The following is a 20,145-nucleotide window of genomic DNA, read 5'->3' on the forward strand; positions in this document are numbered from 1 at the left end:
CTCCAAACTCCCTTCAACAGTGGAACCTTTCAACGGTCTTTGTGTGAGCCGGGGATTCCACTGGCCACGTTGCCCATGTAGCTTCTTTAACTAACTGCTCGTTGTCAGTAGTATCCAGCAATATTTTAATACCCTGTGTCATTGAAACAACAGCAGAAAGGCTGAAATTCCCCGACCGGAGTACTCCAATCTGTATAAAGTTAAAGCATGTGAATTGCGACTATCACATGACATAATGTGGCTCCTTGGGAAATAGTGAAAAAGCCTCTAATTTCGACCAATGTGCACTCTATCGAAAGGTGCACTCGTCTAATCATTAAGAATCTCCCAGAAGCTGTCAGGAAGCGTGTTTGATGACCCCTGTTGCTAAGTGAAAACATTTTTTCACAATAGTAACACTAATAATAATTAATAGATTAGCACTGGTGCGGGTGGAACCAGAGACTTGCTGCACTAGTACCCACCGATTCTGCCCCTGTGCTATTTGGCGTCTGAAATGCCCTCCCCTGGTAGTAAGTGTGTACCTATAAGCTGTGACAACCACAGAGCCATGCAGCCCAATAGCTTCTTGTATCAGCTTAAACTAGCCACAGAGTGAACCAGTGAGTATCCCGCTTGGAGCATGTGTAGGGATGTAAACTATGGAAACCATATATTAATTAATAATACCAAGTTCAAGCATCACATAATGCAACTAGAGTGCTTGCTGACAAGTGGGACATTGGAACGTTTCTCTCAGTAGCGTGAAGCGATGGGATTCAATCCTGCAAATGCTAAACTACTGACGCAAGCATTAATCCCTGCAACAAGTGGGCTGCCGTTAGGCAATATTCGACCATAACTTCATAACAGGCAGCACAGCTTCACAAGTGTTTCCCTCTAAATAAGTTAATTTCACTACATTTCCCCTTCCTAGTTTCTTCGCAGGTTCCCTGCTTTCGAATCTCGTAGCAGGATACAAGTTAGTTGTTAGGTGTATATATATGCATATATATATGTATTAGGGAGTTCTCTAAACTTGCAGCACCTCGACCACTCTGATTCCACAAGTCGAGTATGTTCTGCCGTGAGAAGAGTGATGCCAGATTGGGCTAAATCATGCCTAATTGTACTACATTTTCCCAGTTGTGCAAGAAAATTGATTTGTGCAATTTGCCAAATATCTCTCTATGATGCTATTAAAAAACCCGCAGCTTTGCAGGCACAGGGACCTGATTTGTCATGCCTGAAGGTCATGCTAGTTAAATTCATTAAATTATGCATCAATCAGTTTGTTAGTCAGTTTCACAGGTGGGAGAAAGGTATGCGAGCCGTTGTAACTACTCATCAGGTCGTTACCTGTCACCCAGGCCATTCTTATAGCTTTGGGGGTGTTGAGCAATCTAAATTGTCACACTTGTAACAGTGTTATGGTTAGTGGGTGTGTGGTATCCTAATTGGCTGCTCTGGCAGTAGCAATTGGTGGTGCAAGCTGCGGTGGTGTCCTGATGAGGGCACCAGCACTTTTCCCCTTCATACCTGTGTAGGATCTCAGAACACTTTACACCACATGCAACTTAACACTAAGGCACTCAATCATATACGTTTGAATCAGTGTATAGGTAGTGTGACCTAAGCCAGACAACTAAACGGTGTAGTAGTCACAAGACATCCATACTGATGGGCAGTATAGTTTCAGAATGCTTGGTCTGGAGAAGCACTCACTCTGAAGTTAAACATAACACCATGGTTGGGGTTCTCATTATCATAAAAATGGATTTCTTCCCAAGATAACCCCTTTTGGAATATTAGGATAACGAAGTACTGGGGAAATCATAACACTCTAATATATACTATGCAGTTACATACAGCTCTTTGCGAACAGGTAATAGCTCACTGTCCTAAGATTTTAATCTATAAACTGCGAGTAACACAAGGATTTTGACAAAAGCAGTAGCCCACTGACTTATTTAGCTTAATCCACTTTGTGAGCTGCTTGGTACACGCTCTTTGTGGCAGGCATATTAACCTTCTGCACTACCTCTCGATGAGTCAAAACATTGGCAAGACAAAAACTCCGCTCTCTGTCCAGGAAGAACTATCTCAACTTTATTGTTGCCTGAAGTAGGGCCACCTGGCTGGCAATTTGTAAGGTTCTTGTAGAACCTTAACAAGAAAGTGTGTTATGACTGCGGTATTAATATTGTGAGGCTGCATTTCTTACCGTGCTCAGGCTACTAAAATTTGGTATCTCACTTTCCATTGAAGAAGTCCCTGGCCCCAACACTGCCAAGACTGATTCCTAAGCAATATCTGCTAGGATTATCAACTGTCATATCATCTGTCCACCTGTGTTAATGACGGCCGGTTAACGCTTGGCCATCCATCAGAGCTTTATCCCCAACTTTACTTATTTGCTATAAACATACACACAGATCAAGCGCATTCAACCCTTAGTCTTCAGAGTCTAAAACCTTAACTATTGGGCCACAGTGACTCTTAAGTTTCCAACAGTCATTATTTGCTGATTCGTGCTGGTTTCTGTAAGCAGCCGTTTCTAGCCCTTAATCATGTACACAGCTGCTCTACATCGATGAATGCTACCAGGGACTCGGGCGGGTAACGTCCGTAACTCTGGAGCTGACAGAAAAAGGTATTTTGGAGAGTGTTTAATTTGTGGGATTCGGAATGTAAAATTTTCAGGGTCAGAAGAGAAGTGCAGGAGTGCAACTGTGCCACAGGTGCTAATCACATCATAAGGAGACCCCAGTGTAAAGTGAAATAAAATAAGTTTTGATTACATGTATGGGGACTTGTGCGACACCACTAGAATACCATAATTCTTTGCCTTTACGCAATGAAACTTCTGGCTCATTGCTAACTATGACTGCATCCGAATTGCTACACAATCCAGTCCTCACTCCAGTGGCACAGTTGAGCAGAGGGGCTGCCAGTCCATGGTTGGTTTCAAAGTGCCTCATTGGCTATTCCATTACCCTAGTGGTGTACTGTGATCCAGTAACATTCTGGCTCCAAGCTTGTCAGTAAGCTGGCCACCCATCGCAGGTCCGCGTGACTTGATCTCGTAACTTATGTCAACAACATTCACATTGGTAACCGTCTGGCACAGCCCTCCCTTTGGCTGCCTCTCGTAGTCCGCACATCTACCACCAAGCGGGTTCCAAATAGGTACACAATGGAGGTATCTCGGGAGGTTGGCAGAGTGCAGCCTTCGCTGACCCAAGCAATCGCTAGCAATAACCAGCACAAACCACGAGGCACACCTGGTGGCCTCAACCGCCAGCATCAACAGTTGTGTGGAGCCTCCGTTTCCTTACCTCACCTGCCTTGTTAGTAGCTGTGCCCAGCTGGGCTTGGAGCCTAGGTTCTTCACCTTAGGTGCCCATGGTCCCTTACTTAGCCATATCAGAGTTATTGATCCCTCCATGCAATCCCCGCCTAGAGATTTGCAGAGCGCTAAGCTAATTCCCACCAACCGGGATTCAGTATTCTATCTGTAGCACCTGAGACCGTTTCTCTTGGGACATTTCCTGCTGGAGACAAGGCTTCCCCCTTAATTTACATGCTCTCCCTTGAAGCAAACGCAAAACCCAAGCTCTGACATCCCCCAACACGCTCTTAAGTTACAAAGTTGCTCATCTCAACTTTAATCAATGCATCTTCCCAATGCTTCCGTTACTTGCTGTCCTAAACTGCTTCAGGGGCACCCACGCTAGCTCTTTATGTGGAGCGAGACCTAAAACGAGCCAACCCTATGATAACCGGTAGCCCCAGCGCCACATACCCCTTCCCTGGCTGTGCTGTTTCCCATAGGCCTGCCGTGCTGGCCCCAGGCACCTTTGGGAAACATTCACTTCTGGCCTGGTTGCCACTACAGGCACTGTTGCCTTCTCTCGAGCACCGCTGTCCTGGCTGCAAATGCTGGTATGGTGGGACCAGTGTCTTGCCGCGATTAACGCTGTACTGCTCGATTCGTTGAGCATTCTACCCCTCTGCTTTTCTTGCACAGCATCTTGACCGCTGCACATGGCTAACTGACGTAAATCCTCAGCTGAGTGGTTTAGTGAAAAACTTCACTCCCTTAAAAAGTCTTGCAAACGTCTTGAATGACATTGGCCTCGTAATTATGACCAGCAGGAGGAAGCTATCTATTGTATAGCCCTCAGGGACTATTATAAGCAGATTAGGAAATCACAATGTCTGTTTTTTATGCTAATAAAATTGAAGACGCCAAGAATTATTTTAGAGAATTATTTCGTATAGTAAAGACTTTGCCTTCTCTTGAGCATGTTGCTCTGACCACTACCCCCACTGAGGTGGGATACAACACAATAGCCCATTTTCTTTTGGGGGGGGCAAGATTCTTAGTGTCTACGATTCTTATTCTAAAGAGGTAACTCAGACTCCCTGTCTAGAAGTATGGGTTGACCCTAGGCAGTCTAAGGCAATGTTATTAAAGTTTAGTGCTTTGACTCCCGCCCAATTATAGGCTCTCCCATTAAACCTGCCTCTCCCTGATATTGGAGAAAAGAATGGAAGCAGTTCTTCTTGAGCTTTGTGATCTCCTAAATCTTTCTTTCATATCAGGACAAGTACCAGTGAGATGGAAACATGCTTTGGTGGTTCTGTTGTTTAAAAAAAAAAAAAAAAAAACCCTCCTTGGATCCTGGTAAATCGGAAAACCTGAGGCCTATATCTCTGCTTCCTTTCTTTGCTAAGGTCACTGAGAAGCTTGTAAATGATCAGCTGATGGTTTTTATTGCAGTTTAGGAGCTACTCCATGATACTCAGTCAGTCTTTCGACCACAGTTTAGCCCTGAATTGGCTATGTTGCTAGCATCTGAATCTTTGCGTCAGCTGATATAATAAGAGAATCTCGTTTAAGGCTATGTGTTACTGCCACAGAATTCTACATGAGAAAGGCCCTCACTACTTGTGCTCTTTCGTGAAAAGATATGTCCCAAATAGAGCCCTCAGATCTTCTGGACCTTCCCTGGTAGTCATTACCAAGATTAAAAGAGTACACTTGGGGGGGAGCTCCTTTGGATTCCTGGTCTCAAAACTCTGGAAATCTTTGCCTGCTTATCTAAGACAGTAGTGTGTGGAGGGTGCTTTCCATAAGACACTTGAGAGGGGGCTCTTCAAGCAATGATAGAGGGTGTTAGAAATGGGGTGTTTGGTTGGTAGTCAGGTTGCCCCCTGTCCAAGCAGGGACCCTCATTCTAGTCAGGGCAAAGGAGAAACACACTTGGTTAATCCCCACTTGGCCCCTTGGTAGCTTGGCATGAGCAGACAGGCTTAACACAGAAGCAATGTGTAAATTATTTGTACCAACACATACAGTAATACAGTGAAACACTACAAAATGGACACCACACAGGTTTAGAAAAATAATAAATATTTATTTATCTTAAGTAAACAAGACCAAATAAGATAAAAATCCACATTACACAATGAAAAATATGACTTTTGCAATTAAAAACACAAACTAGTGCCTAGAAGCACCACTGCTACAATTTGATGTTAACCAGCATCGTGACGGAGTCGTTTCCCACAATGCGACACCACTGGCACAGTTTACGGACTCCCAGGTACAGTACCAAAGCAAAAGTGTAGTAAACAGGCCGATGCACGGAGTCAGGGAGCGAGGCGTCACCGGATCCGATGCGGTGTCGGTTGGTTGCTGTGAGGCGAAGGAGCGGAGGTGTCACGAAGAGCCATCGGGTCCTTGCTGCGGAGCGGTGGAGGTGAGGCGGCGTCAGCTGTGAGGAGTCAGTGCCTGGGCACCTCCCGCAAAGAAGAAGTCTGGTGAAGTCACAATCCTGTGGGGCAACCTCACGTGATTGCGGTCACGTCACAGGCACTGCGACAGAGTCAGGTGTCACAAACGGTGCTAAGACACTCCGACCTTGCAAGTTTTTGGGACGCCAGTCACAAACAGAGTTGCGCGGATCCCAAGTACAGTACCTATGAAAATTAAGAGTAAACAAAGATGTTGCATGGAGTCGGGCAGTGAGGTATCCCTGGAGCTGGTGTGGTGTTGGTTTCTTACTGCTTCCAGGGAGGTGAGGCGTGGGTTCCTTACTGCTAGGCAGGGGAGGTGAGGAGTCAGTTCCTTATTGTAGGGGAGGTGATTCGGAGGTGAGGCATCGATCCCTTATGACCGGGTGGGGTACAATCAGTGCTGCAGGTCCAACAGCAGCATTTGATTTACATGCCCTAGGCACTCATGGTGCATTTTACTAGGGACTTGGATATGCCAGTCAGGTATGCCAATCGTGGATAAACAAATTATCAATACCATTTAGACAGAGAGCATTTGCACTTTAGCACTGGTCAGCAGTGGTAAAGTGTGCAGAGTCCTAAAGCCAGCAAAAATGGAATTCAGCACAGGATCAAAAACAGGAGTCCATCAGCAAAAAGACAGAGGAAACCATGCCAAGAGTTGACAGGCCTAACAGTTCATGGTAAAAATTAATGCATGTTGGAAATACCAAATGAATCCGGAGGAAAAGATTTGTAATATTCAGTAAATGAGGTAAATGATAGTCTTGTACAGTGTTCTACTGTGCTATAATAACATAAATTAATTTTGTTCACTTTATAGCACTAAAGCTGGTCATAAATTGAGTGCTAATTCTGCGCACATGGATGAATAGCTTAGGTTTACCAATATCTCGAAGCTAAGCACCAAATACGGTGGTTGTGTTAACAGTGGATGCAAACTACTTGTGCAAGTTACAGCCCATGATTAGTACCAAATGCTAAATCAGGAAAGGAAGACTGAAATGGAAGATGGTGCCTGGTGCTTTCCTGTAACCAGTAAATGAAATCTTTTGTATCCAGTTCTGCTGTTCATTTTCATAGCATCACTGCGAAGTATTAGCTCACTGGCCACTGTTGCTGTAAAATGTGCCAAGAGCTCTAAAATCAAACAAAATGTGTATTGGAGATATCATGAGCTGTAGTTATCAGGAGTAATTTCTGTTTGAAGCAAACATCAGCAGTCTAATACATGTTAGCTAATTAGAAACCTAGACATAATCTAAAACTAATAAGATGTCAGCGTTGGATCCTCTGAAATATTTTACCAGCATCTGTGCAAATTCCCTTTGAAACCCTAAATTAGATGTACTGCAAGATTTTGGTCACACTTCAAAGAGTAAAGTACATCCTTTTATATGCATGGCATTGCTACATTGGTTTCAGCGTATGTGAATGTTTTTTTGATTATTTCAAAGCTTGTCTGAAGTTTTCACTATACATATCCCATTGCTCAGAAGCAAACATTTGCAAGCATGGGAATTTGTTAATCATATTTTAAACATGAACTGTTTTATTATTTTCCTAAACATATATTTTCTGATTCCCTAATCTTGATTTGTAGCTATGATAGTGAAGGGCGCCTTACAAACGTCACATTTCCAACTGGAGTAGTCACAAATCTTCACGGAGAGATGGACCGAGCCATTACAGTGGATATCGAGTCATCGAGCAGGGACGATGATGTCAGCATCACATCCAACTTATCGTCAATTGATTCTTTCTACACAATGCTTCAAGGTAATAATTCTAATGCTGGTAATGCGTTGCACTAGACACAAGCATTGGCAATGCCATTAGGTCTGGCTTTAAAGAAATGTTGACTTCTAATGTGAAGCAGTACAACTAAATAGCATGACAATTGATATGTATTTGTGATGATACAAAGAACTGTAAAATACTATTAATTAATGTTAAAAAAAATCAGGTGACAGTTTCACTGTCATGCTTGACCTAAAATCCACATAGGTTTTTTCTGTTTATTAATTTCACAGTTAAACAATACAATTGCAAAGTTAACATAAACTTGAATTAAAGTCTCACCCTTCTTTCCCCTCCACCACTCCACCCCCATTTTCCCACCCAATACTATTTAAGAATCCATGTAGGTTAATTACTGTCCTTCTTCCATCTGTGCTGCTTCCTGAGAAAAACAACATAAATTATCTAGTTATTTTAGACACTTTAATACCATTTGATTGTCATGTGTGTCCTTTAAGGTTCAAGATTAGGCAGCTGGACAAATAAACAAAATGGTCACGTCTGCGTGGAGGGCTGGCACTCTTTTTATGGAAGCATACAACTTCTGCAAAACACGTATTCCTGCTCCCAACATATGGGCAGAGTCAAAGCCCCACTCTAGTGATGCTCACCTAATTGTCTGGTGACAGCTCACTATCAAGCAAGACCATAAAAGTGGTTTAAACCATGGCTTTTTAGTGCATTAGATTAACCACTATTTTCTATATGTAAATAAGTGTTTTATCTAATGAAATATTTTTCTACCATCATGCAACATATGTATTATTTTTGGTACAGCACTATACTGAAACCAAAGGAACTGAATGCATACAGTATGCAGGAAATGACAGAATAGTGCTTTTTTGTTTGCCTTTGTACATTGGAAACTCACAGGACTGTTATTATTGTTTATTATATTTATCATTTGCATAGCTAGCCTGTGTATCTAAAATGTAAGAGCACAGAATACACTGTAAGATGATGCATCATCCACATCTTAAAGGATTTCAGGTTTGATTTTGAATTTACGTCAATATTAAACTCCTATTTGGCTGTACTTATTGTTGAACTGTTATTGTGTTTGTTAAGGTTGAAACATTTATAGTTCCTGTTTAATTGTCTCAATTTGTTTCTTTATTAGATCAGTTTAGGAACAGTTACCAAATTGGTTATGATGGGTCCATCCGTATTATTTATGGCAATGGCATGGATTCACACTACCAAACGGAGCCCCACATTCTAGCTGGCCCAGTAAATCCAACAGTTGCAAGGCGAAATATGACTCTGCCAGGAGAGAATGGCCAGAATGTAGTAGAGTGGAGATATCGGAAAGAGCAAGCCCAAGGGAAAGTCAATGTGATTGGTCGGAAACTTAGGGTGAGCACATATTGTATTATGTAACCAAATATGTACTTGGTAGATGTTTTTATTCTGCAATCATGAAGCCATATCAGTGAAACTCATTTTGAACTTAGGGAGAACGCTACATTTTTCAACAACAAGTTTTGTTTGTTTATGGAACAGATTTGTAGGACACTGAAAACGTGTTGGCTCATCTACCACTTGTAACATTTTTGGACTGACTCACTAAATTGTTAAATTGTTACTCTTATTTATCTGGATAGTCATATATTCTTGTTTCAAATTGCTGTACACCAAGACTTTGGCTCTTCGACCATTGAATACATGCTCTTTGCCTTGTGAAACTTCCCCATTCAGGTGTTGTGCTGCAGGAATTGTGGTAAAAATGATTTTAGTTTTTGTTGACCTGTTCTATTTTATATCTAGTTTACATCATGCATTAATTTACACTTATATCAAAGAAATGTATGTGTATTCTCAAATAAATTAAACATGAGTGAGCATAACTTAAACATGGAGTAAGTTGCTCCAGCTGTCTGAATATTTGATAAAAGTCAGGTCACTGGAACATTAAAGATTATCTCAAGATAAGATATGCAGGTAAATACTCTCTTCTTCATTATTTGTATTTTTGTCTCTTTTTGTCTTTAGGAGGATATTTACCATTCAAGGACTGACCTCCTTTTACTTGCCCCTCATTCTAATGTAATATATTCTTTCCTTGCAGTGAAACCATCACTGCATGTACTCTGTAACTCCACATGAATGTGTATTATACGTGGCTATGGTGCCCTCTGTGGCAAGTCCGTCTTCTATAAATGCCCCAACTGCCTTCCTTTATTTATTATGGACGTATGCATTTGGTTAGGATCAGTCAGCTGCGTGCCTCAGTTACACTATACTTCTTGCATAATTGCATCTAGCAGAAGGGAGAATAAGAAAATGCCTTCAGTAGATATGTTAGTTAAGTATTACAAGCTGGAGACCAACTGCTTAAGAGTCCACAGTACTGCCGCTTGCGTTCATTGTGATTTCCAAGATGTGAAAAATGCTTTTCTAAAGCTTTTGTCATCTTCCAAGGGGCATTTTTTTGCTCATACAAAAGGCATGAAAACCATGTGACCTACTGCAATGCAACATTATTTCCATTCACACATACTGATTCACTGTCATGTCAATCAGCCGTAAGCCACTCCTAACAAAAAGAAAAATAAAGATTAACTAAATATTTTTATCGCTGTCTTGTTACTGCATTCAATCAGTTTTATTGAGCTGTAGAGAGGTTCACTGATGCGACCCTTTGGCTGTCATTGTTGTAGGTAAAGAAAGATTGGTGTATTAAGTTGCCCTTGTAACCTTCCCTTAAGCACAGATACAGAAGATTAAAAAAGAAAAGAAACATTGTACTTGGGAGTCAAATGTTTTATTTCTTCTGCCACCATGTGTACTTCATTTCCCTTTCCACAGAGCCAGCAGGTACACAAAGTATCATGAGTAGAAAGAGCATGGCAAAACCTCACCCAGAGCTCCAAGAGAGACACATCTTAGAATGGTTTGCATTGTTCTCTTTCCAAAATCCACAGCACTCTCTGTGCTTTAACTCCGAAGATCCCTATGTAGAGGCCTCTTTTTACTGTGAAATTGTTGCATAAGGCCGTCTCACAGTGACATGCGTTTATGTGTAATACAACAGGTTCCGTGTAGCTGAACTGGAAGGTGAATTTCATAGAAAGGGGATTACAAGGCCTATTTAGTCTGCATAATCTCTTCTTACTATAGCTTTGCAGGTTAGACTCAGGCCTAGGAGTTATTCTGGCTATCTGGCTGGTACTTGTCAATGTATTTGCATCCACCAGGCACTTTCTATAAAGAAACATCATCCTAGTATAAAAGTGCCATTATATATTTTATTGTATTTTTACAGCCCTCTACTATAGCCAGGCCTGGACTTCCAGTCTCATGTGACCCACATCCACTGTTATTATATCACTGGTAAAACCTTACCTAATGTGTTGTGCTCTTTTCCCTGTAGATGGGAAAATGTCACAACCATGTTCTCTGCAAGTGCTGTCTAGAGGACATTGATTCATTTGGATCTCAAACTAAATTGAGCCACTGTGAAAAATCCTTTGGGTGGAAAGTAAAAAAAAGTAATCCAAATAACTTTCAGAGCTTTGTCAACTCTCAAGGGTTCTGATAGTGATTTCTAGTTTCCGTGTTTTACTGACTAAGCCATAACATAATTGTTTTTGTTCTAGAATGCAATGAGTGAAAAGATAAACTCCTGAAACACATTCTATCTAGGTACATGTGGCTATTTTAATCTGGAATTCAAATTTGTTGAACCTTGAATCTTTTGTCCTGCTAGAATAATCTCACTTAAAAACATATACCCTATTCAAAAAGTACACCAGGTGTAAATCCCTCTAACTACCACCTAGAACAAACTCGGTGAATACAAGGATTTCATGTTAGAATTCCAAATCAAACCTAACTTTCCCATTAACATTTCATTGTAAACAATTTTGTACTAAAATTGTGATCCATGCTAAAAACCTGCAAGAAAGGAAACAATTTTTCAAATCTTGCCCTGTCCTTGAAATTCATTAGTGTCAGTAATTTTCTTACATTTAAAAAATACTGCCAAACCCAGTTAAGTTTTGTTTTGTGGTGCAGCTAGTCTGATGCATTCAAGTGGTAAGGAAGCTAAACAGAAAAAATGAAATACACACAGTAATCTTCATTCATACTTTTTTTGTTTAGAGAAAGAGAACAAACCTCAGGTGTGTATCATCTCTTTCAGGGATCTCCTTTGTATTATGATACCTTTAAGGCTAGGGGGATGTAGTGAAGGAGTTTCACCACAAGAAAGCTGTTTTCCATATGAGTAAAAGAATACAATGTTAACTGCATAATTGCACTATCCATCATGTTTACTCCTATTAATTGTCTGCACAGTATCCAGCCTTCAGCAGTGAACTTCGATTCGTTGGAGAAAGCAGCAGCATTTAATATTTGCATAGATTTCCATTTGTCCTTTTGTAAATTTGTATCCTTACCCCCAGGTTTCAGACAATTAAGGAATTTGAAGCTCTTCGTGTACACTGCATACATTTTCTAAGTTCCCCAGCACCTACAATTAATGTAAATATTGTGGAATTATCAAAGCTTAATTTCGATGCTGGTATTCAGTGCACTCATTGAGTAGTATCTGCATGTGCGATAGTCTGTCACATTTACGGGCAAAAAAGCAGCTGATCCTAGATGTGCATTTTCAACAGACACAAAATCAATTGAACCCAGTATCTAAAATGTGTTCACAAAGGAGCACTTTCTCAGTAAAGGGGGAAGACATAGATACGCGACTTTTCAATTAAAACTGTTTAGCATTTTGTTAACAGTTGACTAACCTTCAAAGAACGTACTGTGAAAGCCATTGAACAAATGCCAGACTGTCTCTATGTTTAATTACTTCTTTTAAAACAGCAGTTAATCTAATGCCCTGCACTTATACCGAGAAGATGCTAAATTAATTCACTGACAAAGGGAATCAATCATACTAAATGGTGTTTAAATAGCTGAGGTCTATAGAGTGATAACTTAATGGTAGCACAACAGCTGGATGATTATTGACCCTTGTTTTTCTATAGGTAAATGGCAGAAACCTCCTCTCAGTAGATTATGATCGAACCACAAAAACAGAAAAGATCTATGATGACCACCGAAAATTTCTGCTGAGGATTGCATACGACACTTCCGGACATCCAACCCTCTGGCTCCCAAGCAGTAAGCTCATGGCAGTCAATGTTACTTACTCATCCACTGGTCAAATTGGCAGCATACAGCGAGGAACCACCAGTGAGAAAGTGGATTATGATGGCCAGGGAAGAATTGTGTCTCGACTCTTTGCTGATGGGAAAACATGGAGTTATACATATCTGGAAAAGGTGAGTAGTAGTGGGAAGGCATGAGAAAGGGCGAATTGTGTGAATAGTCACAGTCCTCTGAATTTATGATGTTTTCATTGTGTATATGTTGTGTGTGTGTGTTTGTACATGATCTAGCTTTGACAAGAAATGGTAAAGTAATCTTAAAAAATGAGTACATTTTGGTAGCTATAATAGATTGAATATTAATAATATCTCGTAGGTTCATACCCAGAATAAGGGCATCAGATAGATAGACAGGCATACATACACACACACACACACACACACACACACACACACACTATGTAGTTATAGTTGGGTCAGACTTTTCCTAGCAGGAAATTTTTTTTGTTTTTGTTGCAGTTTGGCAAATGTGCATGAAACGTTCCAAAAAAATAAATCCATCTCAGCTACGTCCTGGAATATTTTGCTCCGATCTGTCAAGTGGAGGCCAAAAAAAGGGGGGTGTCCCAAAATGTTAATTTCTTGTGATAAATTCCCACAGAATATTTGGTCTCTGACACAAAACATGGCTGAATGGAATTACACCACATTCAGCAAAAGTTAGGACTTTAATAAGAATGTTTTTTTTTTTAAAAAAAATTAAATACATTTGTTCAGCCGTTTACAGGAAACTCTTATTTAGAGAGGTGCTTGGGTTGAGCTTGATGTGGTTAAAAAGTTAGATATAGCTGTGTTAGGGTCCTGCAGTACTGGAAAAAAAACATAGGGTCCTTTGACTGGTCGAGAAACCTTTTAATCCTGTCAGCCATTTCAGTACTACAGTTCTGGTACTGTAGTTCTGAGTGATTTTATTAGCTGCCTGCAACTCAGAACAAAATGATATGGTTGTCATTACTGGGCTCAGGGGTATTCAGTCCCTATGTTCTGAAAAAGTTTAAACAATAGACTATAAGAAGGCTAGGAATGGACACTATTACCACCCCCACCACTGCTTGAGGAGTGATCCAGACAGACCCTGCAGCCCCACTCGCTCGGGGGACAAAATTAAAAAAAGAATTGTGCTGTTGGAGCAAAAGTGCGGCATTTCCCATGAGGTACTGCGGTACTCTCGCAGGAGCCTCTACTCAAGCTTCTCCCCCATGGTATTGCAGCACTCTGCAAGCTTCCTCAAAGACGCTTGCATAGTACCGCAATACAATGGGATTGGAGATTATGCGGCAGGTACCACAGAAGTATTACAGTAAGTGCAAAAAAATCAATACAACTAAAAAAACAAAATGTGGGGTGGGTGTCCGAGGTTAGTTTGTCACGCGTGGCACAATTGGGTACAGCGGCCAAACCTCGCTAAACAAGGTCAGCGGCTTTGCACGCTGGAGTTGGCCACACATGCTGGGTTTGGGTGCATGGCATGGCTGGAGGCTGTGTGCAGTGGAGGTGTTGGCCTAGTATTAAATTTAAAAAAAACAGAAATTGACTGATAAATACCATAGGTTAAACTGATGTTATAGTTCGGTATGGTAATAAGAGCTTAGGTTACATTAAAAGTCCCTAGAAATTCACTGAAAAAAACAAAGGTTATAGTTATGTGTTGAAATAAGATAAAATAGTGTTAAAAAACCTAAATAAATAGGACTACTCTGATGACATCTCAATTTACATCATTGACGACTTTACTGATAACGTCATATAGTCATTGTGACACCACCCGATAGGGTTTGTGGACTTCAACTAATTTAGAACACTACACCTATGGCCAATTTTCTATTCACTTCAAAGGGATTACTCCCTTAAAAGACTTCCATTACCAACACATTTTTAAGTCAAGAGGTTAACAGATATACATGTTTCACTAAAAGGATACCTTCCTCCATGTCATTTTGATAACCATCCGGAGTTTAGTAAAATACACTATTCATATTTCAAAGATGGGCACAATGTCATGCAACCTCACAGTCATAACACCAGTGTGAAATAAACCACGTCTAAATGGGATAGCTCTAAATTCACATTCTACATTACTAAACTATCTGCAGTGCCTCAAAATCTTCATCAAAGTTCTGGAAATAAACATCTACACCTTCTAAACAATTTCGATAAATACAATTTGTCTATAGCAGTGTATTACAACTATTTAACATGGGCACATGCCCAGATTCTACTGGTGGCTAATCTATTCTAAACAGACATTTTGGCCTTTCTCACTGATTTTTTGGAACAAGCTTTGGCTTTAAGCCATATCCCTCAGTCAAGCATACCTCTGACACCCATGTCATCTGCTCACAGCCTTTACCTTGTTTAGATGGAGTAATACCTTTGACACAAACTTTAGTGATATATAATTGATTCACAATATGACTTTTGACATGCACAATCACCATTGACTCCAAGACTGGTGCTGTTTCCATATTATGGACCCAAAGGTGTACACTTAGTAACTATGCAGTATACGGCCATGGTGTTATCAGTGGTGTCATCAATGATGTCAACAGTGATGTCATCAATTATGACATTTGAGTTGCCATCAGTGATATCATTTAACATGTCATGAGTAATGTAATACATGATGTCATGAGCAGTACATGGACAGGGCCCAGATAATAGTTAGCTCAATAAACTGTACCTGACAAATTTCAGTGCCACTCCAAACGTTGTTTTTCAGTGATATATAAATTTGTGGAAGATTTCAATGTATGTGATGTGTGTGTATGTATGTATATATATATATATATATCTCCTAGTGGCGGTCGCCCCTGTGTAGTTATAGTCAGAACCTAGTTTCTGTATAAAAAGCATTTTTTTACTTGCCTATATCTTTGGCGCGGCTTGACGAATCTTCATGAAACTTTCCAAAAACATTTCCCCGTCCCGTCACCTGGTGCCTGGAAACTTTTGGGGTTATCCGTTAAGGGGGAAGTCCCCAAAAAAAGTAAGAAATAAAGAAAAGTGGCCAGGGTACAAATACCCTGGCCCCTTAGCTCTTGTGGTGGGGTCCCAAAGGGACTCCCCCCAGGTCTAAAAAGCTTTTTTTCCCCTTTGTTTTAGGGATGGAGTCACAATGGATTTGCATATCCGCTGTAAAATCAAGAAAAAAATGAAGAACGTGCCCCCACACTTCCTGACTATATTGCCCCCGGGTGGGCCAAGTCCCAGAGACTTTTGTGTAAAAAAACAGGGGGAGCCTCCAGGCCACCTCCTGCTGCCCTGGGGCCCGCCACCTCCCCGGGGCTTATGAGTTGTATGCGGAGGGCCGCATGCCCCCCATTGCCCTGGGGACCACCACCTCCTGGAGTGATAAGTGTACTAAATGCGGGGGGCTGTGGCCCCCCATGTCCCGGGTACACCCCACACCATGCCCCCCTTCTCACCCAGCTACACTGATTTTTCAGAGGGCTGCACTGTATTTTGCTGAAGCAATGGCACTGAGAGGACAGCCTTTGGGCTTCCCCCGCAGTGCCAGGTAGCCCGTAAGGGCTTTATATATTTTTTTAAATGATAATAATAAAAACATAAATAAATATACAGGAACACGAGGAGGCCTGGAGGGCTCCCTCGTGGTCCCAGATAGCCCATAAAGGGCTAAAAACAAAAACAAAAAAAACAAAAAACATAGCTCAGTGTGAAGGTTGCAGCTGGACTCATTTCCTTTTTATCTTTTTTTTTTTTTTTTTTTAATTAAAAAAAAATCTAGTTTTTTTTTTAAAAATAGCAAATACATTTTTTATTTTAAATGAAACACAAACATCTCATTCTAAGCATGAGATATTAAAGCCTAAAAAAACTATTTCTCTCTCACTCTTTCTTTTTCTGTCTTTTTTCAATCAATTTCTCCCACTCACACACCCACTCATACACTGACACACTCACAACCCCACTCGCACTCATGCACCCACTCACAGACCCGCGAGCACACTGACGCACCCACTAAAACACTGATGTACACACTCACACCCAGACAATCTGACAGCCACTTTCCCAAATACACTCTGTCACACCTATTCTCACACCCAGAGAAGCCGCGGACAACACCCACTGCGCATGGCCAAAGGGGTGTGCACAGCATGGGTGTGGGTGGTTAGGGGGTGTTGGCCGCTGGGTGTGTCTGCAGGCCGATCTTGTGGGCAACTTCCCCTGCGCATGGGTGAAGGCCATGCACAGTGCAAGGTTGGGTGCTTATAGGGGGTTGGCCTCAGGGCCTGGCCTCTAACAACTGCCACGCACGGCCAAGGGACATGCGCAGCGGTGGTTGGATTAATGTATAGTAATTAAAATTACTATACATTAAAAAAACATAGAAATTCACTAAAGAAAATGAAGGTTACAGGGATGTTATAGTTAGGCAATAGAAGTTTAAAAAAAACATAAATATTTACTTTAAAAAGCAACGGTTACAGGGAAGTTATAGTTAGGCTCACATTTTAAATGTATAAAACCATAGAAATTCACCAGTTATAGTTAGTTATCTGAAGTAACTATAGCTCATGCCCCAAGGTAACTATAACTCGTTCCTTCGCCGTGCATTGCTAATTACCCCACAAATTACAGCACTCATGCCATCTTTCATAACATCATTGATAATATCAATGTAGTATGTGCAGTAAAAGTTTTTACAAACAACTGTGCATGGCGGGGGCAAGAATACATATATATGTGTGTGTGTGTGTGTGTGCGCACGTTGATTAACATCTTAATCCACATTTCATATTACACACCTCTATTGTTGCTTCCTACAAGGCAACTGCTAAATTGGAATCAGTAGATCAGAGCATTTTTAGACTGTTTGTAATCTGCAGCAGGAAGAGTGATTGATGTTTCTGTATTAGGGAAGCTATCTGTTGTTAGTTAGCTTCTGATAACCGTAACCCTTCTAAATAATTTATTCTCAAAATTCACAAGTCACAGCTACATCTACAGGACCTCCCCATTCAACACATAAATCATATCTACACGAGCAGGATCTTGATAACTTAAGTCATCTGTAAATAATTCATGAAAAGCTTGCGTATGCTTTTTATGTGTGTGTCAGGCAGAAGAATTCCGGTATCCGTGTGGTTGGATCTGCTAGCTCATACATTGTTTATGGCTTTGCTTCAAAATAGCAAGCGAGCACTGGGGGATCTTGTTTTAAAGCAGGATGGACGAAATGTGGCTGCACCTGAAAGACAGTGCATCATGGAGTCATGGCTTGCCCCTTGCGCCCCCTGCCTCTGCGACCCTTGGCCTCAGAGGTGACAAAATCAGTGCCAGGAGCACGGGGCAGCTCATCCTTATGGATGTTGCTTGGGGCCCCACTTCAATCAGTGTTTTTTTAATTACATTAATAGTGAATTATAACATATTTATCACTATTAGTGTAATATGAAATGGAGTACAGTTACCTGGAATATTACCCTCCTTGGTAGCGGAGGAAAGTAAAAAACACTTAAGTGTATGTTGCGTGCATACTTGCAGGTGAGTGTGGTTATGTAAAAGAGAGTGTGTGCATGAGTAAATGTTTGTGTGCGTGAGTGAATGTTTGTGTGTGTGGGTGAAAGTACAGATGAAATAGTGTGTGATGTCACTTTTGCAACCCCTGGCATTTCGGTGAATTGACGTCCATGCGTGGGTTCTTAGTGGGATGTCTTATCCATATTCCATAACAGAGTTCTTCACAGCCAAAGGCCTCATGCTACTCTACGTGCTGGCCTTTAGTAGCCCTCATTGCAGAGGCATGGTGGTGTTAACAACAATTACTTCTGCTTGGCTAAAAATGCTGTCATTTACCCAGCAGTAGTGTAACTAGGTCAGCTCATATTGGTTTCATTGGAATACTCATCTTAGATGTTTTTGGCGCTTGGAGCTAGTTGGCATGGGGAATAGGTTCTCTGTCCAATTTTTCTGATAACATGCCTTTGGCTTGTGTTATGATTTTAACCCTGTTTTAACTCCTTTTCAAGTATATGAACTGACAGGTGACTTAGCAAATATAGGGGGTCATTACGACCTCGGCGGTCTTTTCAAAAGACCGCCAAGGCCGCGGGAGACAGAATACCGCCATTGCTGGCGGTATTTCTGTCTCCCTATTATGACATTTCCGCTGGGCCAGCGGACGGTAACAGTGTTACCGTCCGCTGGCCCAGTGGAAATGTCACAACAACATTGCTGCCGGCTCGTAATAGAGCCGGCGGCAATGCTGATGTGCAGCGGGTGGAGTAGCACCCGTCGCGCATTTCACTGCCCGAAATTCGGGCAGTGAAATGCACGACAGGGCTATGGCTGGGGGCCCCTGCATTGCCCATGCCAAGTGCATGGGCAGTGCAGGGGCCCCCAGGGGCACCCCAAATCCCCTTACCGCCAGTCTTTCCATGGCGGTGTGTACCGCCATGGACAGGCCGGCGGTCGGGGACTCATAATCCCCAGGGCAGCGGTGCTTGCACCGCTGCCCTGGGGATTATGACCGCCAGGCGGAATCCTGGCAGGAAAGTGGAGGGGCCGGCGGTATGGCTGTGGCAATTCCGCCACGGTCATAATTGCTGGCGGAACACCGCCAGCCTGTTGGCGGTGTTACCACCAACATACCGCCGGCCGCGAGGGTCGCAATGACCCCCATAGTCTCGAACTTTTCAGCAAACATGCTCTTAACTTAACCTGCAGGTGTTTATATTTTATTTTGGAGCATTGTGGGGTGTAGTTCGTTTCAGCCTTGAGGAGAGCATCAGTTGATTGTGGATAAGTAGTCTTTCCATCTGTGAATATCAAGTCTACGTTCCCTACTTGGGCAAAGTAAATAATATAGGGTGGGGTGGTAGTACCTTTCATGCTCAGGAAATATGATACTCTTACCTTTCATTGTTCCACCCCCGAAACAGGTACTCTTTACTTCTTCAGGATAGTTTTATAAGTAATTCCAGTTTAGCAAAGGTATTGCAAAATGTTTGCCAATTATAACAATTATACAGGATTGCCATCTTATTTTTTGACAATTTTCAGTTTCTAGTTTGGCAATGCCCTAGTTTCTAGTGTGTTGCTGACCTTCTGTATTGGTAGTTTTGCCAGCAAGGTATGAATCGGTGCAGTTTCCCATGGTCTTGAGTGTGAGGCAGGTAGTGAGTTTAAAATAAAACAGGCTTTATTGTATGTCTGTCTATGCCATGTTTTATATTAGAGTGCTCTTCTTAATTGCTTATTGAGATATCCTCCCGCCCGAGGTAGATGCATGAATTCCTCCCAGGAGCAATACATGAAAACATTTCTGGGTCCTCCTTGAGAGAGCGAGAGCAAAGTGCATTGGAACTATTGCAATCACATATATCTGTTCTGCTGCATGGCCAACGCTGGCTGCTTTACACAC

At 41.7% G+C, this 20,145-nt stretch overlaps 1 protein-coding gene across 8 annotated transcripts in view; it reads left to right on the plus strand.

The window, feature by feature from the left end:
* TENM3 (teneurin transmembrane protein 3) overlaps nucleotides 1-20,145 on the plus strand; it is a 1,099,611-nt gene that overhangs the window by 1,063,120 nt on the left and 16,346 nt on the right. For all 8 annotated transcript variants that reach the window (XM_069244742.1, XM_069199199.1, XM_069199207.1 and 5 more), the window contains 3 exons: nucleotides 7,388-7,563; nucleotides 8,705-8,940; nucleotides 12,576-12,872. In XM_069244742.1, the coding sequence (XP_069100843.1) occupies nucleotides 7,388-7,563; nucleotides 8,705-8,940; nucleotides 12,576-12,872 (709 nt within the window). The remainder of the gene's footprint in view (nucleotides 1-7,387; nucleotides 7,564-8,704; nucleotides 8,941-12,575; nucleotides 12,873-20,145) is intronic.

This window comes from Pleurodeles waltl, chromosome 1_2 (assembly GCF_031143425.1).
Source record: "Pleurodeles waltl isolate 20211129_DDA chromosome 1_2, aPleWal1.hap1.20221129, whole genome shotgun sequence".
Taxonomy (NCBI): Eukaryota; Metazoa; Chordata; class Amphibia; order Caudata; family Salamandridae; genus Pleurodeles; species Pleurodeles waltl.